The sequence below is a fragment of the Podarcis gaigeae genome (assembly GCF_964106915.1).
Source record: "Podarcis gaigeae genome assembly, chromosome: 2".
Taxonomy (NCBI): Eukaryota; Metazoa; Chordata; class Lepidosauria; order Squamata; family Lacertidae; genus Podarcis; species Podarcis gaigeae.
In genome coordinates, this window is record NC_139679.1 from 63,509,756 (window position 1) to 63,527,539 (window position 17,784).

At 44.0% G+C, this 17,784-nt stretch overlaps 1 protein-coding gene across 1 annotated transcript in view; it reads right to left on the reverse strand.

The window, feature by feature from the left end:
• The window catches only part of PDGFRB (platelet derived growth factor receptor beta), a 74,909-nt gene that overhangs the window by 19,663 nt on the left and 37,462 nt on the right, over positions 1-17,784 (reverse strand). Inside the window, exons 3-13 of the mRNA XM_083728679.1 lie at positions 16,979-17,251; positions 16,036-16,302; positions 15,370-15,512; positions 13,797-13,971; positions 12,642-12,834; positions 11,251-11,366; positions 6,244-6,370; positions 4,616-4,821; positions 2,694-2,788; positions 1,553-1,685; positions 571-675 (exon numbers count right to left, since the gene is read on the reverse strand). Of these exons, the coding sequence (XP_083584805.1) occupies positions 571-675; positions 1,553-1,685; positions 2,694-2,788; positions 4,616-4,821; positions 6,244-6,370; positions 11,251-11,366; positions 12,642-12,834; positions 13,797-13,971; positions 15,370-15,512; positions 16,036-16,302; positions 16,979-17,251 (1,833 nt within the window). The remainder of the gene's footprint in view (positions 1-570; positions 676-1,552; positions 1,686-2,693; positions 2,789-4,615; positions 4,822-6,243; positions 6,371-11,250; positions 11,367-12,641; positions 12,835-13,796; positions 13,972-15,369; positions 15,513-16,035; positions 16,303-16,978; positions 17,252-17,784) is intronic.

A 17,784-nucleotide genomic window follows, 5' to 3' on the forward strand; every position in this document is an offset into this window, starting at 1 on the left:
GGGGAGTGCTCTAGACACATCCATCTTCAGAAAAATGTTAACATCGGATAGACACAGAGAGATGATCAGAAGTGGGAAGAAAGAGACAACAGGTGACAACAGGTAATGAGAAGCCTCCTCTGGATTATACACTTGAGGGCTGACAGCACAATCCTTTATTGTGACTACTCAGAAGTATTGGGTTCAAAGAAGATTACATCTAGGTGAGCATAGATTGCAGTATGATCCAGATATTACTCACCTCACCTGGCCACTACCAAAAAGTAGATTTCCATGTGGCTGTATTTCATACTGTGGACTGTTATATTGTGGCTACCACATAAGCAAGCCACAAACCACAAGTGATTTCACATCACCTTGGATTCAGGGAAATGGCTAAAGGTTACTATGTATTTTTTCTTTGGGGAAACAGTTTGCTTAATGGCATGCTTTTACGCGTGTCTCATGAGCAAGACCAGTGAACACTGAAGACACAGGCAGATGATGGTGAAAATATATTAGAAAGACAAGGTGCATGGAAAGGGGGTGCAAACACTTGGCAGCAAGGGGGAGAGAAGATTCCAAACTCACACTTAAGCATTTTCACAGCAACTCTCATGGTAGACTGTGAGTGGCTCAGGCTGTGGGCTATTGCTTCCACCACACGCCCAAAGGCCCCGGAGCCCAGTGTGCGTCCTGCAGCAGAAAGATGAAGGCATATTCTCCATCAGGAACAACATAAGAAAACCATAACTTTAGGACTTTCCAGCTATTAACAGTAATGGGAGGAGTCCGCAGAACAGCTGCATGGAAAATGTTCAGCTCTTTACTTGAACGATTGGACAGCATGAGTTATTCCACTGGGGAATGACTAAAGTTGGGAGTTATGATGTCTGGGCAAGAGATGGTTTCCGCATGACCGATAAGACTCCTGCACTAGTCTTGCTTTCTTCTAAACAACATTGGATGTATTCTACTTGAGACCGCTAGGTGGGGAATTTATTGCAAATTCCACAGCATCTCATTCCTAGCTGCTTATCTCTTTACATATTCTCTGATTATGAGAATATGTGCCTAGTGGCCTCAGTATAATTGGGAACCGATCCCCATTAGTGTATTTGCTGATCACACCCCAGCCGCTATTGCATGGCGCTGCTTCCTCTTCTCTGCATGGCAGGAGACTTTCTGTACTGCTCCTTCTAAGACAGGAGCAACTTGCAAATTAATGCTATTGCTGAACAAGTGTTGCAATAGTATGCCACAGCTTTCTGGTTCCCCCTAGTGGTGCACTGACTACCTGGAAGTTGAGTTAGTGCTGCAGCTGTTGAATTCTGCTATGGAAACTTGAAGTGCTTTTTCTGTGTACTACCCTCCAGTATCCAAATGCAGAGGACTGAAGAAGGTGGCTCTATGAGGGACTACAAAAATCATTCCTCATCTCCTGTAGTATTGGAAGTTGTAGTCCAAGCAAGACATGGAGGTAGTAGTCCTGGAACAGATCTGCCCTTCTTCTGCTTAGTGGCACTAACCATTTAAGCACGAATCCTTTCCCATGGCCTGTTCTTCCCCTCACCTAGCACAAGCTTGTCTCTGGGAACCTCCCAGCTGGAGTCATATGGAAGCTGCATGGGGTCCACATAGATATATTCATGTCCATCAGAGCTGACTGACTCAATCACCTTCCAGCGGATTTCATAGCGAGGCTTCTAAGGAAAGGGAAAGGAAGGTGTTAGAAAGGACTGTGCTGTGTTGGTATCCAAGAAGCCTGGCAAGATTAGGTGTCCATGTAGTTTTCAGTAAGCAAATCCACACATTTCCCCAATCTCTACATATCAAGACCTCTATCCGAGGGATGGTTTCTGCCTCTCCAGGAAGGCTAATCAAGTGAAGTGATGACATTATGAACACAATGACCACAGAATTATGCACACCTAATTCTTATCGAAATCAGTGAAGCTTAAGTGGGCACAGCCATCCTGAATTGTTCTATAGCTTTATCCACCTGCCCACCATGGAACAGCCACATGAAAGCAGCCACACTTCCATTGTTATTTATCATCTTATCAAAAGGAAGTGCTCCCCCAAATTTCCAAATGTCCATTAGGTTCCTGAAACCTTCCATTTTTACTAACTGGTGGGGTTTTTTAGTTTTCAGTTTTTAAAAAAAATAAGTTGGCAATTCATAATGAGGGGAAATTGTTTTACAATCTGGAAAATATATTGTGTGTCTCCTAGTAGCTCTGGTGAGTAAGAGTCTCCTACAGACATTAATGGATTTTCTGGGAATAATTCCTTATTTATATACCAGGCTTATTCTAGATGTGCATGCCTAAATCCTTGCCTACTGACAGTTCATAGTGGTAACTGAACTGCTTCAGCCTATCAACTATTACCACTAGATTCCTGAGGTTCCCTGTAGCTGAATAGCTAAAGCTTCATGGTTGCTCAGCCAACCAATCAAGGGCATAGGAACATAGAAAGCTGCCTTTCACCAAGTCAGACTATTAGTCCATCTGGTTCAATATTTTCTACACTGACTACCAGCTGATCTCTGGAGTTTGGGTCAGGAATCTGTCCCCTAGTCCTTCAGGCCCTTTTCCAAATTGTTGAACTCATTCTCTCAAAAAAGGCTTAACAGTAGGGAAATAATATCACTACCAGGCTCGCTATAGGACTTTTACTGAGACACAGAAAAGGGTCAAGCATGCTCTTACCTTTCGCCACACAGCAACGAGGATCACTAGGAAAATAAACATGAGCACCAGCAAGGCCAGGATAACTGAGATGATTATCACTTTAAAGGGCAAATCTGAAACATTAAATGTATACAGAAACATAAGGTCCCATTCTAATCAAGAGAATACGAAAACACATTTTATTTGCTTAGATGTATATTTTAAAGCCACTTTTCAGCTAGAAATGCTTACACTAAGAGAAATAAAAAGAATATGCCATTGTTTAAAAAACAAAAATGCACAAACACTGCCAGAGGCTCACCTCATATTAAAACCAGAAACAATCAGCAAACCTGTAAACCTTCCCCACTCAACAGGGAAACGTCGAGAACTGAGTGGGCAGTGCAGGGACACTCAGGGACATTTGAAGGTGAGTCTTGTGTATGTGTGATTCTGAAGGTCATGGGTTGGAGTCAACTATCTTTTTACTCAACAGGCTTAAGTTAGTCATGGCCATTTATTTCAGTGGGTCTACTCTGAGTAAACATTAGTTGACTACAACCCCATATATCCAAGGAAATGCCCAAACACAACTTTTATCAGTGTGAATTACCTGCTTGGAGCTATCCAAGGTCCTGCAACTCCTGCCAAATACTATTTATATATAATAGGAAGCCACCTCAGATATCTGTCATAATCTGTGGCATCCTACTCTGATCACAACAAGACACCATTATGGATATTATTTTAAACAACAACAACATGAAAGAGAGGTGGAATAGGACTGCAGGTGCCTGTCCTCTATGCATTCATAAAAAGGTCTGAAAAGGACCTCTTCCCTGCATGTACACCTGAGCATACACATCTCCAAGCCCTAAGTGGTTATTTTGCTTTTTCCTCTCCATGCGTTGGTGCTTTTCTAAACAGGCGTGTCTTCAAGAGCAAGAGGAATGTCTTGAGTGACTGACTCACCACCATATGCCCAAATCCCCATTTCTCAACACAGGCTGACATCTCTGCTACTTCTCATCAGTCTCTGCAGTAGTGTGGTATATTATCACTGAACATTAAGAATAACTGGGGTGTGGGCATGTGCCAAAACAATCGCATTGACTGTTTTGTCACATACTCAACTTCATTGCTCAGCTTGCATCGCTGGTCTCCTTCAGAGTTTTGTAAAGCAGCTCATATAGGGTTGTGGTGATCACACAACAAAGAAGCCAAAGAAGCCATAGCTATATAGAGCCACAGAGAACAGCAAAGGATTGAGAAACACAATGCAATGTTGTAGTATGTTGCTGGTTGCTTTGCTGCCTTATCTAGTATGGGAAGGACTATAGCTCCATGGCAGAGCTCATGCTTTGCATGCAAAAGGTCCCAGGTTCAATTCCTGGCATGTCCAGGCAGGGCTTGGAAAGGCTCCTGCCTGAAACCCTGGGGTGAGACTGTGAGTAAACAATGTTGAACTAAATGCACTATTAGCTTGACTCTGTATATACCTGTGAGGGATTGAGGGGGGGGCGCGCGGAGAAAACAAACATTTTAAAAGATTGTACACTCCCAACCCCTTTGCCTTTCTCAAACCTTTTATGGTTTGGGGCACACAGAGGATAAATGCAGTTAAAAGGAATGGTGGTGGCAAGCTTTGCAGGCACTGAACCCATAGGAGAAGCAAGGCTATGCATTTATCACATTCATGCTTCCCTGTTCAGTATTTTCTCACTCACTTAACACCATCTGCTTTTGGAACTATGCCTCTTCATTTTCTCTTACTGTGCCTCTATAACTTGTGCTCCTGTGAGTTAATTTAAACTCTGCCATATAGGAATAGGAATATCAGAAGGGACATATGGCATAAGTCGAGGACATGACGATGTTCCTACAATCCTACACTGAAATAAACATTGCTGTGTGCGCACGCACACACACACGTATTATGCAAGACATGCTGTGGAACTCACTGTCTGGGACCAAGGTGATGTTCTGAGTATCTGTGCCCAAGAGGTTTTGAGTAGCACAACTGAGGAAGACTGGCTCATCTACTCTGTGGAGGTGCAGCTTGCTTGTCACGATGTAAATCCTCATATCATCTCGGTAGGTGGTGTTTGTTTCCAGAACCATCTCTTCAGAGGCATTCACCAGGGATTTGGTGGCTTCTGCATCACACCTGTTGTTGAAGATAATCAGCCAATGGAAGACAGCCCAGCTTCTTCTGATGTTTGATTTATTCACGCTCCATTTGAACTGCTGCAACCCAGCCCTGTGCCTGCTTACTTAAAAGTAAGTTTGTACAGGATTGTATGCTAGGTCTAGTTGGAGACATTCAGTGCAACATCAAGTATGACTCTGAAAGTACATGATTCAGCCCCCTTGCTGAAACTGCATCTGGTCAGTGATCACCTTGGAACCCCATGTGCACCACCATGAGTTCCATGAGGGAAGGAAGGCAGGATATAAGTGCAATACAACATTTTTTATTGGCGTTGATCTGCAAACTGAAGAGGCCTGAGACCATCTTGGCCAGGGGTTAGCAACCTGCGGCTCATGGGCCACAAGTGGCCCACAGGGGTCATTTAAATGTCCCCCGAGCTGCCTGCTCAGTGAGTCCCCGAGCGCTGTGCTAAACCGGCACAGCATGGAGTGGGGACTCACTTCCGAGGTGCCGGAGATTGTGTCTGTGCATGTGCAGATGCCAGAAATCATGTCTGCGCAGACGCGATCTAGCCCACGGAGCGATCTCCGTGGGAGTGAACCAGCCCAGGTGAGGTAAACCTTGCTGACCCCTGATCTTAGCTGTGAGTCACAGAAAACCTGCTCCCTGCCTTGCAGGCCTTTTCCACCTGGCCTGACTGACTCCAGCTACAAAAGCTGAGGCTGCTGAACAGACTCTTGGATGGGGTATTGTTTGAGGGTTTTATGGGGGTGTTGTTGCTGCTATTATTGACATTAATTTTTCGTATCTATATTTTAAATCTTATGATACAAATAAAATTATGTAGGTATATAATTCACGTTCAAAATGTTTGGAGTGCTGAATCTGTGAAAATAGCTATATGAAAAGCATGGTCACTGCAAGCTATTAATCCTTTTAATAGGGGAGTCAAGTGTTGTAGCCAAAACTGATAAAGAAGAGAGAGGTGTATTGACATGCTTAGGTGAGGTTTGCGGAAGTAAAAAATACTTTTAAAAAAAACCCTGTAATGGGGCATAGTAAAACAAAAACAGCCTAATAAGATCTGAGCATGATCAGTACTCACAGAATGTTGGCTGTCACTTGGAAAAGAAAAATGGGGGCAAACAATAGGTGATGGAATAAACTGCTAGAGAAGGTTCTGGCTGCCTGGAGCACTGAAAAGGAGGAGTATTCCATCCAATCAGGAGGTGAAAAATACTGCAACATTCTGTTGCAGACCCCATCTGCCATGCACTTATTTCAATCCTTTGATGAGTAGCATGCCTATTGGAATCCTTTCTCTGTGTTATACAGTTATTGAGTCTCCTATTCCATCATATTTTAATTCCATCCCATGCTCCCGGAAGTCCCAAGCACAAATGTACCAAACAGGCCCTTCAGAAGTGATCTCCTTACCATTTGGCATTATTGCAGGTATACCAGACAACCTCTGGCTGGGGCATTCCTTCTGTGATGCAGGTCACCGTTTGCTCCCCACTGGTCGTGTTGCTGTCCTCTCTCAAATGGGTCACCTTTGCTGGTACTGGTTATATTGGAGGAAAGAACACAAGAAAACAAGGAGCTGCTTAAAAGGTAGGAAGGAGGTGGTTGGAATAAACAAGTCTCAGAAAATAGACCCCCACCTCTGCCACCCGAAAGAAACATTTGTGTTACAAATGATACTATTATTGATAAATACCCAGAATCAGAAACATAGTAGTCCAATTTGAGTCCCTGATTTTGATGGTGTATATATAAACATTCCATTTCCTGATTTCCCATCCTAATAATCAAGGCATTTACACGTGTGATGAATTTCAGGGTTCAAACTCATTGAAAATGGCCCTTACAATTGTGATGCTCTTGTGAGTCAACTGGTTACAGAGAAATCCTGTGCTTTTGCTGCACTGTAGGTTGCTAATACTGGTGTGTGTGTCCATATATAGTTGTGATCCTGTGCACTTTCAGAGAGAACAAACAGAGCAGCACCCATCATAGGACATTTGTGACCTTCCAGCTGCCCAACCCTTGAATCTAGTCATATACACCAAGCCTTAGGAGCCACCAGATGGAACTGTTGCCCTGTAGGTTTAACACACATTAGATCCCAGGTTCAAAGCCTACATGTGGTCACATGGTAGAACTGGCTGGGAGGTCAGAGGCTAGAACAGCAAAGCACCCTAGCCAGTCAGAGGAAGTAATTCCATGGACTGACTTGTGGATGCTTGTCATCCTTCCCACCTCCTTGATCCTATTCACCCACATGTGGTTTTCCATTGTCTGCTGCTTATTGCTCCAGCAGATCTTGTTATGCATCTGCCCCTCTAGCCTTCATTTCAGGCTACATCTACACCAGGGGTCAGGGACCTAAGGCCCATGGGCCAGAAGCAGCCTGCAGAGGTTGTTTGACCGGTCCACAAGCTGTCCCCGAAGTGAGTTGCCCGCTCGTGCGCTGCACTAAACTGGCGCAGCATGGCATGGGGACTCGCTTCCACGGCACCGAAAATTGCGTCTGCGCAGATGCTGAAAATCGCAGGCGCACATGCAATCCAGCCCACAGAGGGATCTCCATGGGACTGATCTGGCCCAGGCGAGATAAACCTTGCTGACCTCTGAATTCTACACACCTACACAAAAAATGCTCTGAAAACAATCTGCAAAAAAAAAAAGGCCAAAGAAAAAACCATTGTAAAGCTCACAATTGAAAATATCATTGAGTTGCGATTTCAGCTCTACAGCGCCATCCGGTGCCACAGTGTTATAAAGTATTTATAATGCTGTATTTTGACTAATGTAGCAGAGTCTTCACACAGTCTGATTGTATAGTTCACCAGGGAGATGGTGAGATACCAGGATGCTGTCCTCTTGCTAGAGAACATAAGACCAGCCTGCTGGATGAGGCCAATGGCTCATATAGTCCAGCATCCTGTTCTCACAGTGGCCAACTAGATGCCCATGGAAACCTGCAAGCGGTCTGCCCGCATGCAATTTCCAGCAACTGGTATTCAGAGGCATAATGCCTCTGACAATGAAGGTAGTACATAGGCATCCATGAATTTGTCTAATCTTCTTTTAAAGCCATCCAAGTTGGTGGCCATCATTGCCTCCTGGGAGAGTTCCATAGTTGAACTATGTGCTGTGTGAAGAAGTACTTTCTTCTGTTTATCCTGAAACTGCCAACATTCAGCTTCATTGCATGTCCATGAGTTCTATTATGAGAGAGGGAGGGGGGGGATTCTCTATCCACTTTCTCCATGCAATGCATCACTTAATAAACTACTATCGTATCGCCTCTGACTCACCTCTTCTCTAAACCAAAAAGTCCCAAATGCTACAATCTTTTCTCACAGGAGTGCTGCTCCATCCCTTTCATCATTTTGGTAGCCCTTTGCTGAACTGTTTTCGAATCCTACCTACAACATATTTTGTTTTTTGAGGTGAGGCAGCCAGAATGGTACATGGTATTCCAAATGCAATCACACCATAGATTTGTATAATGGCATTATGATATCTGCAGCTTTATTTTCAATTCCTTTCCTAAAGATCCCGAGCAAGGGATTTGCCTTTTTCACAGCTACCACACACTGGCTTGACATCTTTATTGAGCTATTTACTATGACTTCTTGCCCTTGGTCAGTCACTGCCCATTTAGATTCCATGAGCATATTTGTGAAATTAAGATTTTTCGCTCCAACATGCATCACTTTATACTTGCTTATGCTGAATTCCATTTGCCATTTTAACACCTTTTCACTCAGTTTGGAGAGGTCCTTTTGGAGCTCTTCACAATCTTTTTGTTTTAATGACCATAAACCATTTAGTATCATCAGCAAACATGGCCACCTCATTGCTCACCCCAGATCATTTATAACAAGTTAAAAAGCACAGGTCCCAATACTGATCTTTAGGGGACTCAACTTTCTACATCTCTCCATTCGGAAGCTGAATACAATGCATAACCTGAGCTCTGGTGGGATGTGGGGGTGTTTAATGCTTTAGGCTAGGAATGAGGAACTTGTGGCATTCAATATCTTGTTGCTGAACTCCTCCTCCCATCAGCAGTGGCCAGGGATGATAGAAGTTGCAGTCCTCCCATCAACATCTGGAGGACCAAAAGTGCTTCATTCCTGCCACAGACCCTCTTCCATTAGGAGCTCCATTGTGAAGGTGGGTACAGGTGTGTGGGGAGGGAAATCCCTTTCCGCTTTGCGTTATTATCACACAGAAACAGTTGTCAAACAAGCAAATTTTTATTGAACAGCCACAGTGGGAGAATAGGTTCAGAAATTAAGGTGGGCACATGGGATTCCCAACTTTCTTGTTCCAGCAGGGCTCCTAGGCCCTGTGCATGACACACAACAGGGTACCAGGAACATATTTCGCTGTTCCTGCATCCACATCCTAGAGTGTGACTGCACCTGCTACATGGCTGTCTGTGAAGCAGCTTGCACAGGTACAGGAACACTGTTAAAGCAAATGATGGTAATCCCGTGTGGAAACAATTGCATTCACTCTGGCAGCTGTTGTTGTGGCAGGTCCTGCTGCAGGCCTCGATCACAGTCCACATTCTGCTGGACTTGGAACCAGACTTGCATCTGCACCTGTTGGAGGGTTACCTTGGAAAGAGAGACACAGGGGAAGTGATGAGTAATGGTCAATAGCTCAGATGCTCAGCAGGTGGTTGTGAGCAAGTGATGAAAACAAGATGCTTTAACCTTAGTGCTCTTCCACGTCCTGTGCCTCAGACCCACCCATCCCCCCCAGCCCGGAGATGCCTGACAACTGAATTCAGAGACTCATCTGTCAATGGTCACAGAAACAAAACTCACCTTTCCCATGTAGGGGAGCTGTAGTGGAATTCTGGCTGCTGATAATGTTTATTCCTCTTCATGTGCCAAGTCCTGATCCTGCAAAGAAAAAGAGGTCATGTGTTTTTGGCCAGAAGCAGCTGCCGCGGTGGTTGAAATGAGTGATTGGTTTTCACCAGCAGAAATAGATGTGCTTTCTGCTGCCTTCATGGTGTCTGGTGTAGTTCTTACTCCCTATTTACGCTGTGTGCCCTGTGTGGGATAAATTTGTGCTATCTGCTGAGCAGTGGCAATGGGTGAGGTGAGGTGGAGCCACCCTCCCAACACTGCTTATCTGAGATAGTGGAGAGATAGTGGAGAGATTAGGATCATACTGTCACTGATGGGACTGCTACCAGCATTCCATTACTTCCACCAGGACATCTATATGGCCCTAACCTTACTGCCATCTTGACTTGTCGTAGGGCTGCCCAGATATGCTGCAGTAATGCTGGCATTGCAGGTATGGCTCCACAGCTCAATCCCACTATATATGTCTCTATACTGCTGCTGTGAAGGGTTGTTCACCAATATGAAGTTTCCAACATTGTGAGGAATTGTGAACATGGAAGGTATGTCATGTCATGTCATGTACAGAATTCGTACTTTGAGGCATGGACTTCCCCTTCCTTGCTTACCTGTGTGGAGAACTTTGTCCTTGCATCCTCTGTCGCAGGAGTGAAGCAGAGTTTCCCATGGAGTGTTTGTCTCTGAAGTCCCGAGGCGAAGTTATCTGCAAGGGTTTTTGCTCTCTATTGATCCAACAAAGCAATTCTGATGGACTTAGCAAGCACACCGTGAAAGAGAGAGCAGAATGAGAGGGCCAAGAGAGAGTGGCCTGGACTTACCTATGAAAACATTCTAGAATGCTTGGCCTGCCATGTTAAAAAGCACCTGCCACATGGGCAGGCCCATTCATGTGCAACACTCACTCATTACTGCCATACACAACCACACTGCTGATTGCAAGCATGCTAAAACTCCACGTGTATGGATGCCACATGTGGTGGCGGAGTAAATGCCAGAGTAAACATGAGCACAGATGTAACTTTTGCATGAAAAATGTACCCACACTTTCTGAGTGCTTAATACAGTACAGCAAAGTGGTCAGAGACTTGATGAAACATGAACAGTCTGACAAAGTACGTTTTCCTTTCCTAAGCTCTGCAAATAGAAACCTGCATTCAGTTAATCCTCCAGTTTTGCATGTGAGTCTTTGGCAAGGTCTGCAGTGCAGTGGGAGGGAGCCAGGGATGTGAAATATGCACCACTCTGATTTTATTGGTGCGCCTCTATCATCAATGCTGTTCCCTACAATTGGTTTTTGTTTGTTTACTGTGGTATGGCTTTGTTTGTATTTGTACTTTAAAACAATAAAGCATATTTGCAAAAAGAAAAGAAAAGAAAAGAGACTCATTTGTTCAGTGGTACAGAAGTGAGTGCAGAGTCAATCCCTTTGGCAGTGGGACAATGCTTGTTCCCTGCCCTTGACATTTGTGTTGCTTTTGTTTAAATGAGCTGGGTTGATAAATAATTTCCTAGTGCAAGATAAATTTTTGCAAAGAAATCTGCTCACCATTAATCTGTAAGGTGAAGGAGAGCTCTTTCAAGTCATCTTCATGGAATGCTCGGACAGTATATAAACCTCCCTCACTCTGTTTCACCCTCACAAGGGTTAGAGTAGTATGGTACCTGGAGGAATTAGAACCTTATGTAAATTAAGATGCTGGAGCAGATGATCAGCTCATGCAGAAGCACGAAACCTGCTACAGTTAAAGTGGCATTTCTGCCAAGTCCCTTCAATCAAACTAAATTTGAAGACTCTTGTGAAATTATTGGAGCAATCCAGAAAATTGCCCATCATGGACTAAAAGAGACTTTCTTCTTTCTTTCTTTCAAGGCAGGAATTTCCCCCCAATTATACACAGAAAAGGAAAGCCACAGTGCTTTTGAAGCACACTGTAGTCACAGTACTTGCTCTGTCATCTCTTTCCCATCCTGGTTTGTTCATGCAGGCTGGCAGGGTGTGTGTGACCATGTGGATCCAGGCGATGGTTAATGCATCTTTGTATGAGGGGATGGTCCCTGCCACTTTGAAGGAAAACATGGTCCCTGGAGTCTGAGGTACCTGACAACTACTGATTGGTCACTAAGATCCCCTTTTTGGACAAGGTGCTCAAGAGGGGAGTGGTGTTTCAGCTGCAGGAACTTTTGGAGGAAATTGATTATTTGGACCCATTCCAATCTGGGTTCAGGCCAGGTTTTGGGCCAGAAATTCACCTTGGTTGCTCTGATGGATGCCATTTTCTCTGAACAAGATTGCCAGTGTATGGGTGATGGTGGCACCTGCCCAGGAAATGGCACAGTTCATGTACCATCTGAAGCTGGTGATAGGCACTCTTTGCCACAGAGGAGACTTGGGCCTCCATGTGCAAAGGTACTCCCAATGTCCTCAACAGCATACCTATTCCTTCAGAAGCAGTGCAACCCCTTCTAGAAAAGGTGAAATGCCCAGTTCCTAGACCTAGGAACCACTCAGACAGTGTCTCTGCTTTTAACAGGATTCATTTTGTGAGCCCTCATTCACTGCATCCAGGCAGGCACTGGTTCAGCTTGTGCACAGCCTTAATGGAGACTCACAGATGGGTGTGATGAGGATTGTGTGCCCCAGATGACTACGCCCAACGGCTTCATATAGATGCTAAGTAGCATTAGGGATAAAAGAGTGCTTTGTGGCACCCTGTATCTATGTTGCTAGGGTGTGGCATAGACTCCCAATACCATTCTTTGAGACTAGTCTTGCAGGTAGGAGCGGAACCACAACAGATCAGTGCCTTCAGCTCACAGAGATGTTCTTGGAGGATGCAGTGGTGGACAGCAATAACAGCCACTGAAAGATCCAGAAGGAGCAACCAGGGTCACACTCCCTGGCTGATTTTGCCAGCTCATCTGACAGCAGACACTTACTTGGTTTCTGAGGAATTCCTGGTGCTGATGGCAAATTCACTGTTGCTCTCTGAAGTCAGGGGCTGATGATTCTGAAGCCAAACGATAGTTGGGCTTGGATACGCCTCAATCAGCACATGGAAGGTGTGGCTTTTGTGCAGTTCAGCAGACACTGTGTCATTCAGAATAGTGTGGAAGGTCACAAAGCCATGCTCTAGATAAGAAAAAGTGGGAGAGAGAATTCACAGGTAAGCAGAGTGGCTTTGACTTTGCCATCTTTCCAGCTTCCTCTTTCAGATCTATGTGTTCTGCAGTTTGAACAGCTGAACAGAAAGCAAAGTGACTGAGTGGGTAGGAAGGAAATGGGATCGTTGAGAGATTGGAGGAAAACAGAGTGACCGGCGGGGAGAAAGGGGAGAATGTAGAGTATCACAAGGGGAAAAGAGAAAGAACAGCGTCTCCAAGACAGTGCATGTGCACACATGTTGGATCCAGTAAAACGGATGGTTTTAATATTGCACTTCTTTCATGGGTTACCAACATCCCACCATCAAGTCACGGCTCACATCTGTTTCTTAATGGAAACAACAACAAAATCACAGATCTGACACTTTCCAATGCTGCAAAAACATGAATCTGAGGCATGGATCCTTAGGGATCCTTGTAATTTTTACCATTCCTCTCAAAACCACCATCAAAACATAGGTCACCTTTGTGTACATAGGTGTGCTTGTGACTTCTTGGTGGTTTTGTTGTCATTTAGTATAAAAACCATGAATACGTGTGAGGCTCTGTGTTTTGGAACAATGCTTTTGCGCTCCTTAGAAACACCAGATCTGTGATTTTAACAGTTCACCAGTGCAAGCTTTTGGAGGAACCCACTGAAAATTATACAGTCAAGAGGATCGACTTTAACTCTACTGGATATCCAGACCCCATGGAAAAGTGTTCATGTTTTATGCTTTTCTGTCTGTTGATGTATGACCTGGATGAAAAGGGAAATAAGTGACCAGAGGGAGAGGTGCCTACAGGCCCCACAAAGGTTGGCAACTCCTTTACAAGATAATAGTTCTGTAAAAATAATCAAAGCGCAAAAAAAAGGTTTATAGAGTCAGTTCAACACCATCTAATTACATTTCACCAGGCTGATGGAATTTTATATACAAACAAACATACCAATCACTCTGATAAAGATGCTTTGTGTTTCTTTTTGCCCATGATAGGTGTCAGTGGCCTCACAGATATAATCTCCTTCATCCTCCAGCTCTGCATTGTGGATGGTTAAGGTGGTACTAGTATCGCGACTGCCCCTTGCTCCAACATCGGTCCATGGTTTTACCTCCTTGCCTACCTGCAGAAGAATGGAAAAAAGATTACATGATGTAAATAGCGCTTAGCATTACAGGAGTTTTTTCAAGTTTGTCAAAGGGTTTGTTGAACCCACGTAGCCATGCTCAAATGATTGAAGGTAAGAGCATAAGAACACGAGATAAGCCTGTTGGATCAGGCCAGTCGCCCATTTAGTCCAGCATCCTGTTCTCACAGTGGATGACCAGGTGCCTATTCAAAGCCTGAAAGTGGATAATGCCCCTTGCAGTGGAGGTAGAGCATAACAATCATGACTTCTATCTACTGATATATAGGTAAAGGAGCCTCTATAGGAGTCATTCAGGGATGTGCAAATTCTCTGCTGTTCATATGGCACTTGCATCTGGCATCTATTTTCCATCTAACAAATCAACACATCTGATGTTGAAAGGCCCTTAGAAGAAAGCACCATGGCAGTGTGCTAATACATAAGTAAGGCAGCTTGGTATGCTTTTCCCCATTCTTCTACTCAAGCAGCAGATTGTGTTCACTCTTTTATTTATATTTTATTTTTAATAGGAGTATTTACATATTACCATCTCATAAAGTAACAAGGCAGGGGACGCGGGTGGCGCTGGAGGTAAAACCTCAGTGCCTAGGGCTTGCCGATCGCATGGTCAGTGGTTCGAATCCCCGCGGTGGGGTGAGCTCCCGTCTGCGGTCCCAGCTCCTAGCAGTTCGGAAGCACCCCTAAGTGCAAGTAGATAAATAGGTACCGCTTTATAGCGGGAAGGTAAACGGCGTTTCGTGTGCGGCGCTGGTGCTGGCTCGCCAGAGCAGCTTCATCACGCTGGCCACGTGACCCGGAGGTGTCTCCGGACAGCGCTGGCTCCCGGCCTCTTAAGCGAGATGAGCGCACAACCCTAGAGTCGAACACGACTGGCCTGTACGGGCAGGGGTACCTTTACCTTTGCCTTTAAAGTAACAAGGCAGTGAACAGAAATGGAGGGCACTTCACTAATGAATTCATTAATATTTCCATCCTATCCTAGGTGCTCATGGAGTATTCAGTCATCAAATTATTAAATAATATTTATATGTTACCCTGTAACCATGTTCCCAGGGCATTTTGCCACAAAAAAATCAAGCAAGTTAATGGTGCAATCTTGTGCATGCCTTCTTGGAACAGACTTACTCCCAGGTAAGTGTGCATAAGTATGCAGTCCCAAAATTATTACTGATTGTGGGAGGGAGCGTCCACATTTGGCTTTGTAGCCCAGTTATTACACTCAAACAGTTGCCTCTCTGCTGTAATGACTGCCCACCCTTCTACAGAGAAGACAACAGGGCAATTAGTCCATCACTTGTGTTATGTCCAGTCTGGACGAGAAGACAAAACAAACCTCCCAGCCACTCCCCACCGCCCCGGCCATTTACTTACCTTCTGACCAGGATAACTCCAAGTATAATTGACCAGATCAATGCCTCTCACTGCACAAGTCACACTGATATTTTCCCCTTGTTTCAAAATAGTTTGCACAGCACTGACAGTGACATTGATGACGGAGGTAGGAGAAGAGGAAACTATAAAAGGGGAAATTTCAAATTAGTATGAAAAGAAGCCAAAATTACAGGAGGACAGATTCACGTGACTGAAATTGTACATGGGATGTACACCAAGTTCATATTGCTGGCTTCATGGTTGTTGTATGATTATTCCTTTGCACATTGAGTTTCATTTTCTCTCTATGAAGATGTGAGTAATCCTGCTGCCACCTCAAAAAATAAATCTCAGCATAGGCTGGAGAATAAATATGGCAACACAATGGAGTAATACATCAGGCAACTGTTCCAGGTGCAAAGCACACTGAACACTCTGCGGACATGGCCAATTTTAATTGAGCAGGTCCACTTCCAAAAGGTTGTCTTGCACTTGGGGCAGGAGGGTGGACTGGCTTCATCTGCTACATGTTGTTCAATGGGTGAGACTCAACACCAAAACACAAAATTAGGCTGCTGTATTTCAGTACAGAAAGGCCGTAACTTTTGACTGAAGAGCAACTCCTTTGCCCACATTAGATGAGGAAAGTATTATGAAAAGGTTCACCTTGGATGCTGTACACATAAAATGTTTCAGAGTCAAACTCCTGCTCGTCCAATGTTGCCCTGCAGATGTAGGACGTGTCTTCAAAGTACCCCTTGAAGCCTTGTTGTGCAAAATAAGTGCTGGGGATTGGGTCATCGATCTTCTTTTCATAAAGGGTCACTCTTGTGTTGGGGTCTGTCACACGGCATGGGATAATGTCTTCACCATGGCCTGTGGTGAAAACAAATGTGTCCTCTTGGCTGCTAGGTACGAATGGCAAAGAGGGGTCTATAGGTAGAAGAAGGTGGAGAGAAACCAATTAATTATGCAACGGCACAGATAATATTCAGTAACAATAATAAAAAAGATGAATTCCTGGCATAAGACATTTGTAAACTGAACAATGAATAATAATAATAATAATAATAATAATAATAATAATAATACCCCACCCATCTGGCTGGGTTTCCTCAGGCAATCTGGGTGGCTTCCAACTGAATATTAAAATATTATTAATATTAAAAACAATACAGAATAAGGATGAATTGGAAGAGACTCAACATCAGGTTTAGTGTTATTGGAATACTACAGTCCTATTTTCTCTCTAGCTTGGACAAGACTTGTCAGACTGGAGTTGTTGCAAAAGAAGATTATATATATCTAAGTTAAATTATTTCTTTAAGGTGGGCCATCTCTGGAGATGGTAGGGTTTTGTGGAAACTGGACACGGTAAAAAAAAGAGGAATGGGGCTAGAAGCACACTGTTCACAAGAGTTTGGGTTGTTTGTTTCTTGCATATGCCACAAAGTTAAAACCCAAACCACATTCACAGTCCCAAACCACACCACAGATCACCGCGTCACCTTTCTTCAACATCCTCCTATATATTCTAGTCTTCCAGATCTCCTTGCATGCACACCAACCCAGAGACTTAAAAGCAGCAAGGCACTGCAATCTCCAATACCTGGTACAAAAATGTAGATGGCTTTTTCCTCTGCGGATTGTTTGTAGAGACAGGAATATTCACCCGTATCATAGCCGGTCACATTCCTGAGTGTAAGGACGCTAATAAAAGTGTTGTCCCTTCTCTCCAGCCCAGTGTCTAATACGTGTTTGCTGTCCTTTTTCCAGTAAATCTCGTTCTGCCCTGAGCATGTCACAGAAAAATCACTGTAGAGGCTGAGGATGACTTCTTGGTCATTAGGCGAAATCTCCAGGGAGCTGGTTTGTGGCAATCCTTGAAGAAAAACAAATCATAAGAGAAACACTAAAGTCCCACAGTTCAGAAGCTGAGGTGGTGGTGTTAAAACTTGTTAGCCGCTTGTTACCCAAAGGTCTCCAAGCAACTTACAATACATGGCAGTAGAATTTGCAGTGGTGAATTCAGAAAGTGAGATCAGAAATGGAAGCAGCATATTAATAATTAATAATGCATTCATTGTTTTAACTCTTGAATTGCATGCAAAGCTCATCCGCAATCCTGATTGCTTTAGTGGTTCTAACACACTGGTCAATCACAGATGTTTCATGAAAATTCATAGGCATATATGAGATAATTGGCCTCTTTCTCCACCTACTATTTCTCAACCAAAAGTGAGAGCCTGGTGTTGGTCCTTAATTGCTTTGTTATGGCAAAACCAAACATTATAAAGAAAACACAGATTTGCTCAATGATGATTATATGGTGTGAATGGATAATTAAGGTTGCAATCCTCTATGCACTTACCAAGAGACAGGTACCATTACATTAAATAAGATTTACTTCTGAGT